The 12,407-nt window shown below is 33.2% G+C and overlaps 1 protein-coding gene across 1 annotated transcript; it reads right to left on the minus strand.

Annotated features, from left to right (window-relative positions):
* Nucleotides 1–615: 615 nt before the first annotated feature.
* LOC108548523 (trypsin inhibitor) lies at nt 616–3,247 on the minus strand. The gene is made up of 2 exons (XM_017901517.1): nt 3,086–3,247; nt 616–941 (listed from the first exon to the last, which is right to left on the minus strand). The coding sequence occupies exons 1-2, from the start codon at nt 3,168–3,170 to the stop codon at nt 781–783; spliced, it is 246 nt and encodes an 81-aa protein (XP_017757006.1). The 5' UTR covers nt 3,171–3,247; the 3' UTR covers nt 616–780.
* Nucleotides 3,248–12,407: the final 9,160 nt, after the last annotated feature.

The following is a 12,407-nucleotide window of genomic DNA, read 5'->3' on the forward strand; positions in this document are numbered from 1 at the left end:
TAATTCTCTGAGCAATAATAATAAATGAATGTTGCATGGGCAAATGGTCTTGGTAATATTTTAAACCGATAACGACGGTATTATTCCTATACTTTTAAGAAAATGGAAAAAGCGAATAGTCAAGAGAGACAGAAAAGAAGTCTCTCTTATTTTTGCTAAGCACTATTAATCTCTTTCTCTGCGTCAAGTTGAATCGCGATAAATAATGAACTTCGTGTAAACTGTCAAAACTGTTTACTACTTTCGTTTGCAAATTTATGAATGATAAATATGAACGATGTTTATCTTATATAATCGATGCTTTTATAATTTATTTGAAATAAATTATCCGACTATTCTGATAAATTTACCATCGTGAAATATTCAAGATTTACGTAATATCGAGCTACTAATGATAATTTATACTAAAAGCAATTCGTTTAATTTTTACAAAAAAGGTTATTATGTACAAATAAAGAACTTTATTTCATACGGTACATACATATTTTCAACACAGAAATTAATTGACAAATTTTTTGTCGTCTTTTATTCAATTAAATTTCGTGCTGTCTATAAATACAAATAAATATCCCCTCGCAGATAGATAGATATGTTCAACATAATTTGCATTTTTGCTTTGTGATTTTAATACAATTATACAGCCCTACTCGATTTAACAGAGAGCTGGATGAGGAAGCATGCAATTCTTTGAGTCAGGTATGCATGTTTACAACGGTATCGTGTGTACGATTTAATCTACTTTAAACAATATACTTTGATCGCATAACGCACTGTTGGTGTTTATGAACAGCTCTCCAGGCACAAGTCCATGCTTCTGAAGTTATTCGTGTTCCCTCGACAACCTCCATAAATAAATTCTTCGCATTGATTCGTGGCTGGATTGTATCCGTACCTTGGTATCATAGCCTTGCATGGACCACTTTCCAATGGTAGGAGACATTCTGTCAATGATCGCAAAGTATTATTAAAAATTGGATATATCAGCTATGATCATTTAACATGTAATTCCTAATTAGAAAAATATTCGTATATTTAGCTAAGCTGGTATATTTCTCATTATAAAATATCGACTGATGGATATTAATTGAATCAAGTTTTAATCATTTCTCAAGATAATTGCAAAGTCTTGTTAAAAATTAAGTATTATTCAGTGTTGTTAAAAATAAGTTAAATATCATACAATTTGTAACATCGTAATAATTACGAAAATGGTTTACTTCTATATTTTTAAAATTTAGTCACTCGATTTTGAATCATTTCTCGTGAATAATCGTCTAAAGATAATATGTCATGTTTTGCCTCGAATTACTCTTATGAGTCACGACTCATGATTACGATCTGCAAACCTTTTTATAAATTCCTTTATTATTCCTATTATTATTTTTTATTTCCTGTAAATAATAAGAGCTATTCGAATGTAACAATGTTAATACTGTACGTGTTTATCAATGCAGTATAAAAATTATTGCATTGCGACACATGAAATAGCGTAAACAAGTTATCAGCGTTGCATACATTAGTTGCACTGTCTTAGGGAAGTTACAGAGGTTATTACAAAAATAGACCAAGTTTATGGAAGCATGTTCAGTGATAAAAAAAGGAAAAAAAGAAGAGAAAAAACGGAAAGGCAATATCAGTTTGCACGAAGTAATGCGTAGTAACGAGGACTTTGAATTCTTAAGCATTCTTTAGACAGCTTTGGAAATCTAAGGTGACATCGATCATATGATTTCAACAAACGACAGCTATAGATGAACAGATTTTATGGATGAAAATAATCTTTCAAAAATAATCTATAATAATCTACGATACAACGACACAATAATATTATGAATTAATTATAATATAATTAATAACAAATTGCTATTAATAAAATTATTTTTGTAAATTTGATTGTGAATTAATTAGTAGTATAATGTTGTAGAATGTTACAAATTCGACTGCATGAAGAGAAGTTTCGAAGCACTTTGATGTTGCCAATAAAATATTTAGGGCTGTTGATTTACTACTGCAATTATGAGCAATAATACGTCGTATAATAGTTGTTTTTTATGAATTAACCCTTTGCACTCGGCGATCTTTTCGTTACGGGAAAATAATAATAATTCGTCATAAAGTCGACGATATTTCTAAAACGGTAAAATAATAATAATAATAATAATAATAATTTGTCATGACGTCGACGATATTTCTAAAACGGTAAATTAGAAGTCATTAGCAAATTATGACGTAGAATTATTTTACTTCGATATTCCAAGCATTGTTGAGTAATTGTGAATTCGATATGTTAATTAATATCCATCTTAGAATCAGATTAAATGGCGACTGAGAGGCCCCCCCCCCCCTCGAGTGAAAAGCATTAACTTCTCAAGGTTCTCGTTTATCATTATTTTGAAAATATTATTTTAGACAGTCATTCTTACGTATATAGGTATTATCAATTATTTTGGATCACAATCCTTATCGACCTAACAATTAGCTGTATCACAAGTGTGACCGTTCTATATTTATCTACAAAACATTTTCAATTCGATTCAAGAATATTTCGAACATTTTTATTAAACCACTCTTATATATATTACAAATATCTTTTTAAAAATAGGTGATTGTAATTATTTAAATATCCGCCAGTTGAATATTTTTCAAAATCGAAATTTCATCACCTATTCTTCAATCATATGCTGTATAAATGCATTAACCCTTTGCACTCGAGAGGAGCCCTTCAGTCGCGATGTGATAAAATTTCGAAGATCGATATTAATTAATATGTCAAATTTATGATAATGTAACGACGTAAGAGGTATCGAAATTAAATAATTGTACGTGTTAATTATTATACGATGCCTTATTTCTTGCCCAAAAAATATCGTCAGCAAAGGGATAATTAACATTTTATTATTATATTACATATTATATTACATACGACTTCCTGACATAAACTATTCCATGAAGAAATTTGAAAATATTCAAATATCCAGAAATTGAAGACTGTCAGTCATTACCAAAAATATTCTACAAAGGAAATCTGAATGCAAATTGACTAATTATCTAATAAGATACTAACAAAGGTAATAGAGTTACATACCTGGACCTATTTCACCCGATACATAATATATCGTGGACAAGCAACAGAGAACGACCAAAAGGAACGTGACACTTTTGCAGCTCATTATGTCGACGCAAATGAGTACTGATATCGTAACGTAAAATTATCGCAGTCGAGTTCGGTATCTACTATGGTCCCAGGTTATTCAATAGACCTTATATAGTTTGCAGTGGCAATGGTAGGGGTTTTTGATGAAGATGAACGAACGATGTATCAGATAATCCTATTATCTCTGTGTGTATTTATTCAACGACCACACACGTATATAAATATTTTCACGGTATTTTCACTTGTCGAGATAAATGCCTTCAACGTGACAGGTATGGGAAAAATATTATGATTCACCAGGGTTAATAATCGTATATTCATTTTTCCTACGAATTTCGTTCATTATCGTTCTTTTTACCGAAATACGTATTAATCCTTTGCACTCGACTACTTTTGGCTAGAGAATAGTAGAAATTCAAAGATTCTCTACTAAAAAACTGACAACACTTTTTTGAGAAGTAAATACAAAATTGTATAATAATAGAATTATAGAATTATTTGATTTCGATACTTCCCACACTGTTATATTACATTAAATTTGATATATTAATTAACATCGATCTTCCATATTTTATGAAACAGTGACTGAAGCTCACTTCTCGAGTGCAAAAGGTTAACACGTTGACCTGTCAACTACGAGATACGTCGTAGATTGTTTACTTGCCCAGGACACCTACTACTAGTTATTTCGTCCCTTTATTATTTGCCATACTAAATGCGATTTGGCCTAAATGGAACAAAAAATACAATTACACAAAGTTTATTCGAAGAGAAAAAGTTTATACAAGTTTATTCACGCAGAATAACATTTGTTTGGTTTCTGATAATTTTTAAAACAATATTGTGCGCCAACTACGAGATAATTTGTAACATGTTTTCTTAATAAAAGAGGAACATTTTTTTGAGATTTTTGATTATTATCCCTTTGCATTCTACGACTTTTTCGTTAGAGAAAAATAATAATTCGAAGACTTTCTGTCATAGAGTGAACGATATTTTTAAAATGGTAAATTAGAAATCGTATGAAAATTAAGACGTAGAATTATTTTACTTCGATATTCCAAGCATTGTTGAATAATTGTGAATTTGATAAATTAATTAACGTCGATCTTTAGAATCTGATTAAATGGTGACTGAGGCTCCTCTCGAGTGTAAAGGGTTATTATGTACTATAAATAAAGTTTTGAATAATATAACATGATTAAATCAAATTGGCTTCTTAGACCGACATCGTGAGAAGTTACGTAGCAGTCAACATGTGTGGACGATAGGATGATTGACGTAAAACAGTATATTTATCGTTCGAGGCTAATTTCCAATATTTATAGATATAACTTCTCAAGTTTCCAGGAATCGTATAAAATATTTTTCTAGATTTTGCACGTGTAAGATTAACATTTGCAGCGTGTTCACTTGACCACTTCGATTTGTTTATACTTGTTTATATCCTATTAGGTGTAATGGATATTCTCGAAACGTTTTGTATCGGTAAGGAACTATAGAGTGTCCGAAAATTTGCGCATGATTTGAGTTTTGCTCCATTTGCACGATGAAGTGTCACTGACAAAAAGGAAATGATAGAATGACAGTTGACAGTTCAGGGTTCTCAGAAATAGAGCGCTGCATGAAAGAACAATGCATCTTAGTTATTGCACAAATATTTGCAATTTGTAATTAAGTACAGGTGCGTTCTGTTAGCCCTTTGCACTCGAGAGGTGCCTCTAAATCACCATTTAATAAAATTTCAAAGCTCGATATTAATTAATATATCAAATTTAAAATAATGTAGCAGTGTGCTAGGTATAGAAATTGAATAATTCAACGTGTTAATTATTATACGATTTTTTATTTACTGCTCAAAAAATATCATCAGCCTTATGGAAGAAAATTTTTCGTCCTAGATGGCGCAGCGTTGTTCTTGTCACTTGGAAGGGTTTTTGTGGGTTTAATTCCAGTTTCGAGCTCCGAAATTCTATCAAATGGCGACTGAAAGGTGCCTCTCGAGTGCAAAGGGTTAATACTGTTTAAAAATGATTACAGTTAGAGGTAGAAAATTTATGGTACCCTTTTTAAGAAGCAAACACTTCGACTAGCAATGAGTTACGCTTTGTACCTTTTCACGGTTGTTTCAGATTCGCTGTATAATATATGTGAGTTTACGTATAGCTTAGAAATGATTATGTTCCTTTGGCAAATTTAGTTATTTTCGAATTTCGTATAATTTTGCCACGCCAGATTGCATTGGATCGCAAGCAAATTTGTTTCGAGTGTCTCGCATAATAGAGAAGCTTAATGCACGAGAGGTGAATTTATTTGTATTATAAATACTCTCTGAAGTATTATACCGTTCTCATGGTGTTGTGACGCTATGAAATTTTAAATGAAGCATGCAGTGAATGATAGCAGTGAATATAGGTAAAGTGTATTTAAGGAGGGTAGATAAAAGTATTCAGAGAAAATCACGTATTTGTACTTCGATACACAGGTTCGCTATATATATTATCGAAATTCAGTGGAAAATGGTGCACGTGTCTGCTCATGAGATAACCCATCCATTCATGCTTAAAATGTTTTTCTGATATCGTTCATGTCGCCGATAGAAGCATTTATTTTTTATCACAGTCAAGGTCCATGTTTCGAATCCATGAAACAAAGTGCAGGTTACATAAATTGCTCTTGCATTGATTGTAATTCATAGCATAACTAATAATGGAATATTATTACTTTCCAATTCTGTCTGACATTTACAACGTGTATCTTTGTATTCAAATGAAAGTAATTTGATCGTTTTAAAGAGTATCAATATTACTACAATTGAGTCAGTGTTACGTTAAATAACAAATGCACGGTAGCCATTGAATAATGACGGAATCGAAGTGATTAATATACTTCTTCTCTGTTTTATTTTTAATATTTCGTCAATATTCTGCACTCCCACAGTTTTGTTAAGAGTTACATTGCTTTTTTAACTTATTGAAAGTACATTGAAATGGCAACAGTAATAGGTTGTCTTATTCGAATGTAATTAGTTGAAGTTCAAATTAATTTTTGTGTATAAGTGTACATGTAGATCTGCTGATAATTTTTCTGCGACTACTTTCATTTTCTATATTACCGACATATGGTAATGTGTTCTTATTGATTGAACTTCTTTAACTTTACTAATAAATATTTTAACTGCTTTGTAGCTACAAATAAGATACTGTATGTACGTATCATCCCATGTAATTTATAAAATGAAACAAATCTGTTACCGTAACTTTTCTTCAATACTATACCACGTTACCATAAGAATATTGTAGAACCACGTTACCATCGGGTTATCGTGAAACTGCTTTACGAAATCAGATTATCTTGAAAATGCTTTACCATCGGAGCTCATGAAACCGCTTTTCCATCAGAGTATCTTGTAACCGCTTTATCATCCGAGTATCTTGCAATGGCTCTACCATGCGAGTATCGTGTAACCGTCTTTTACCATCTGAGTACGTTGACACCGCTTTACCATCTGAGTACGTTGACACCGCTTTACCATCGGAGTAGCTTGAAACCGTTTTACCTTCGGAGTAGGTCGAAAACGTTTTACCATCGGAATAAGTTGAACACGTTTTACCATAGGAGTAGCTTGAAAACGTTTTATCATCGGAGTAGCAGCTCGAGAACGCTTTACCATCGGAGTTACTTGGAACCGTCTCTTACCATCGGAGTGACTTGGAAACGTCTCTTACCATCGGAGTGACTTGGAAACGTCTTTTACCATTGGAGTACGTTGAAACTGTTTTACCATAGGAGTAGCTAGAGAACGTTTTACCATCGGAGTAGCTGGGAAACGGCTTTTACCATTGGAGTACGTTGAAACTGCTTTACCATAGGAGTAGCTAGTGAACGTTTTACCATCGGAGTAGCTCGGAACCGTCTCTTACCATCGGAGTTACTTGGAACCGTCTCTTACCATCAGAGTTGCTTGGAACCGCCTTTTACCATCTGAGTAAGTTGACACCGCTTTATCATACGATTACGTTGAAACCGCTTTACCATCGGAGTATCTTGAAACCGTTTTACCTTCGGAGTAGCTCGAAAACGTTTTATCATCGGAGTAAGTGGAACACGTTTTTACCATAGGAGTAAGTTGAACACGTTTTACCATAGGAGTAGCTTGAAAACGTTTTACCATCGGAGAAGCTGGAAAACGTTTTACCATCGGAGTTGCTTGAACCCGCTTTACTTTCGGTTTAGGTTGGTATCGCGTTATCATCGGATTATCTTTGAATTGCGTTACCTTCAGCTTAGACATGGTACCTTAAACGTGTGACTTATCTACTGTAGATGTGTTCATCGTATCCTACTTGTTCCCCTGAAGTTAATACTTCTCGACTTGCCAACAGTGGATTCTGTTGTTCTCGTCCTACAGGTTAGTGATTTCCGCATTGAATTTAGTACCTCTCCATTTGTTGGCATATTTTCCCCATTTACACACTCGCGAAATCACGGATATGCGAACGTATTTACATCGAGTAAGATGATATGCGAGTTATTTTGCATACGAAGGAGGATGCATGAATACCATCCTTGGTATTCATCATGCTCTTGGTATGTTATTCGCACTTGACATTAGTAAAGAATTAGTAGCAGTCAAATGATAAACTAATTGTTATTAACAATTTTTAAAAATAGTAATTGGGAAAATTACTTAATCACTTATGTGAAGATTATGTTTTAAAATATAGTTTAAAAAAATGAATTAAAGAATAAAATTATTTAAGAAATAATTAATATTTATCAATTAATGTAATTATACAATTATTATCGGAAATATTTTAAATAATAATTGGAGAAGCAGTTTTGAAGGTATATTTTGTAATACATATATCCTATTAATTTAAATTTTGCCGTAAAAAAATTTCCATGCCTACTCAATTATTGTATCTCATATATTGTCATGGTTATCTTAAACTAGGAGCATTAGCATTGCTTTTAATTCTGCGAGTCACCAGCAGATGGCGCAGCAGGATTATCATTCTTTAGGGGCAGTATTGTACCTGACTTACTCCATTTTATAATTAAATTTGAAAGTTTAAAAACACATTATAAAAAAGCTGAATATAAATACAAATTCGGAAATTAAGTACAAAATTTTATTGTTGATAAAATTTAGTTAAAAATTGTTTTTAATATTGAAGAAATTATATTTGATTTTATTATAAAGACATTAGCGTCAAGAAGTTCGTATAGTACAAATTGTTTATGGTATTTATAATTCAAATTATTCGATCAAGTATACTTGTTTGTCAACTATATTCGTCTGTTCTTTCACGACGTGTTTAAAATTCGCAAATTCGTCCCTGAATCGAATAGTCGAGCGCAGTCGATACATTCTTATTTCTATAAAAACCCTTTCAATTTCTCTACCGAGTCTTTGATATTTTGTAGAACGGGGGGTCCTTTTCCATACTCTTCACCAGCTTTCTGAGCCAAGATTTCGACCATTTTGCCCGCCTTTTTTCTTCCTCTTTTTCCTATTCTGAATCGCTGTAAATTAATAAAAACGTCAATGAAAATTATTATTACACTAAATATTAGTCAGTATTAGAGATCGTTTTGCTTCATTTTATTTCTTCACGGTGCTAAAAACTAAACATTTTGTAATATACAAGAATTTTTATTATCTAAATCAATCAATTAAATTTATATCCGATCAATTAGCATTTGAAAGCTAAGAACGTGAAATTTTTTCTGAATTTGATAATAATTCTGTTTAACCTGTCACTGAAAATGATTTTATGAGAAATACATTATGTCAAGTAGCACGATCACGTTTATTTTGATATACACTGAAAAATGAACAGTGATTTAACTGTGTTGTATTAATCTCAGTTATTATAGTAATTATGACGTGCTTAAGATTTCTACGATTATGGTCGAAAAATTTATGCCAACAATATTGGATAAACAATATGGTTCATCTAGTAAGGAAGAAATTCCACGATTATACTAGTAAAATTAGAATATAATTCAACTATGCGCACGACCTTTACGATACATTTATTGCAGTTACGAGACGTGGTGGCGCTAGTGAGTTATAGGGAAAATTAGTCTTATTGTTACTTTACTTAGAATATTTATATGAAAACGTATACTCAATTCATCTAGTTATTAGTAGTCTTTCTCAACGAATTTTCTGTTACCAAATTGAACTAATATCAATGATATTTCAATAAGAACCACGTATCAATATGCACCGATTATATATGTGGAAATCATCTATCTAGCATCATCATCTAGCACTGCAGAAAATTAAAAATCGTTTATCTAGCACTCCAGGAAATTAAAAATCATCTATCTAGCACTCCAGGAAATTAAAAATCATTTATCTAGCACTCCATAAAATTAAAAATCATCTATCTAGCACTCCAGAAAATTAAAAATTATCTATCTAGCACTCCAGGAAATTAAAAATCATCTATCTAGCACTGCAGAAAATAAAAAATCATCTATCTAGCACTGCAGAAAATTAAATTGTGAACAATTTTCTACCATAAAAATTTGTCTCTGAAAGAAATTTGGAGGAGTAGTACAAAAATCTGCAAGTTTTCGCATAATGTTCGTAGATCACGTGGTACATGAAGAATAGAGATGGAATCTCAAGGAAAGCCGAAAATTCGTCTCGATAACGAACGAAAGGATTCCTTGGAACGTAAAATTTCGTTCGTTTCGATGTTCGCTCGTCTCTTTCGAGGATAGAATACTGCAAGGATGCCTTCAGAGCGACGACGTCGTTTAGTCGCGGCTACTTTGCAATGATATATCGGCCGCCGGTCATGAAGAGGTAACCGGTATGGCATTGTTAAGTCTCTGTATAGTCATCACGAGCGAGCTGGCTTCGCGTTAGTTACGCGTTAGAGAATTCGTTCCGTGCAGGACGACAGAGATTGCCGACTTCGTAAAACGCAACCCTTTTTAGCGAACATCGATGAAGATAACTCGCGGATTCAAAGCGAGACTGTGACGAGATGGATTGAGATATTCTGTCCCCTGGTTAAATGAGTCCGGATGATCTACCTCGTCAAATTCGATCGTCTTCATTGATGATTTGGAATGCGATTAATCGATGGCAGGAAATGAAGTATTTACACGCGGCTTGTGTTATTCGAATTCGAATAATAGAGTGTAAAAGATTTATGGGATTAGACTGATCGAGTTATTAATACATCGGGTGGTATTCTAATAATTAGGTTCTTTTGGTGATTTTATTTTATCATTTACAATCCACCTATGGAAATAAAATTCCTCAGAAAATTGTCCCCAAGTATGCACTCTTCTTTTTGTGGTAGTGGTTGTCATTGAATGTGTGGTATGAGTGTGAGAAATGTTTGTGTGGAAGAATGTGTGTGTGACGAGTATGGCAGAGAGTCGTGAAAAAACAATCAGTACCTGAATGACAGTCATTACATATAGATGTGTATGAGAGAATCCTTGAGAGATTATATCCTAGTTAGAAGCGAATTTATTTCACGAGATTTAGTTATAAATTATGTAATGCTGTTGTTGGGTTCAATAAATATTCTTATCAGTTTGTACATTTACTCACACTTTTTCCATTCACCCTGCTGTATTCTTCTCTTATATTTCTTGTTCCTACCCTTTGTGATCATAGTAATCAGATAAATGAGAGTGTAACATTTTTAGAATATTATAAATTGTAAAACATTATTGTTAAATTCAGATGCATCAAGTATAGCCTACATGCAGCTTCTTTGAGATGTGTAGTTTCATTAAATTGAATAAAAATTTCCATTTTTAAATCATTCCACCAGAAGAATGAAGTATTGTACATAATCTAGTAAGTGTCATTATTGATACACGTAGGACAATATTTCGTACATATATCAAGTGCTTACTGTTAGTGGTGGATGAAATTTAATAACATGAAGAACAATTCTTTATTTAATTAGAAAGATTATAAAACACAAATGTAACGTTTAAATATACAGGTAGCCCTCCTACAACGCGGCATCCTATAACACGATTTCACTGTAACACGATTTATAAATTGCGAGAACCCTTCTACAACACGGTACCCTATAACACGGTTCCGCTCTAACACAATAAGAAAATTACAAAAACCTTTGTACAGCACTGTACTTCTACACGAGCAGTGACGATGAAGAAATTTATTAAATTAAACTTGCGTTAAATTAAAATAATATTTTTGTTTCTTTTTTGTTTTGTGTTGCACATACATTTATATTTTTAATAAAAATTAAGTTGTTTATCTAGAATTAGAAAAGAAATTTGTTTTTAGTATTAGTATAGTTTTAGTTCGGAACGTAACCCCCCTTTTTGTATTGACTCTGGGTCTCATGCAACACGGTTTCACACAACACGGTATTTTTTAGGAACCTATCTACCGTGTTATAGGAGGGTTACCTGTAATTAATTTCTGACAATTACTCTATCACAGGACTTCTCACTATTATAACTCAATTGCAACTAACTTATCCGAAATCACTCACATTTTTTAATTTTTTCTTTATATATTACATTTCCATACACAATTCACGCACACCTCGATCATTACACGCAAACTCATTTATCATAATAACCTGAATTCATTAGATATTGGAATCACATGCATACTTGTTCCACTCATTCCAATGCATGTATATTTAGAAATCTGTGTAACCACTACCACAATTACAAGATAACAGCCAACTGTAGAGCAACTTCCATCGAACAGAACGTCTCTCAGTCTACAAAAGAATTCGACATAACACTGCCCTCGTAGGCTCACCCAGAGCGCAGACAGTTCGTGATCATGCTGATCCCCGGTAGCATCGTCGCGGATCTATTATGACAAAGGGCCAGGAGTGCCTTCCCGCTGAACGGCGTACCAACGACGAAGATAAATCGCAAGAAATGCAAATGACGTTGCTATGCCCGCTTGAATGAAGCTCCATTACGACGATTTTGGAGGACACCCTTCGACGTGGACAAGAACCGGCAAAAGAAGGGCGAGCTACGAATGAGAGAACGGAGTGACATTGTGCCGGTGAAAGTTGGGTGAAGTGACACTTGAGATAAATGTTCCATCGCCGTTACGAACCAACTGTTTTCTTCTTTTTCCATCTTCCTTTCTCGGCCCTACGGTCCATAGTGTCCTGTCCATCGTAGATTTTTCGCAAGATCGCTGAATGCAGTTTCACGCAAATTTTCCACGTGTCCACGGATAGATGCGGCGATTTACGTCTCTTTC

This window comes from Eufriesea mexicana, unplaced genomic scaffold (genome assembly GCF_001483705.2).
Source record: "Eufriesea mexicana isolate 0111107269 unplaced genomic scaffold, ASM148370v2 scaffold474474821, whole genome shotgun sequence".
In the NCBI taxonomy this organism is placed as follows: domain Eukaryota; kingdom Metazoa; phylum Arthropoda; class Insecta; order Hymenoptera; family Apidae; genus Eufriesea; species Eufriesea mexicana.

Excerpts from the sequence above, each read along its gene's own strand:
- LOC108548523 (XM_017901517.1), bottom strand. The coding sequence starts at position 3,170 with ATGAGCTGCAAAAGTGTCACGTTCCTTTTGGTCGTTCTCTGTTGCTTG. Across the intron at positions 942-3,085 it reads ATCGGGTGAAATAGGTCCAG|AATGTCTCCTACCATTGGAA; the intron begins GTATGTAACTCT and ends GATCATTGACAG.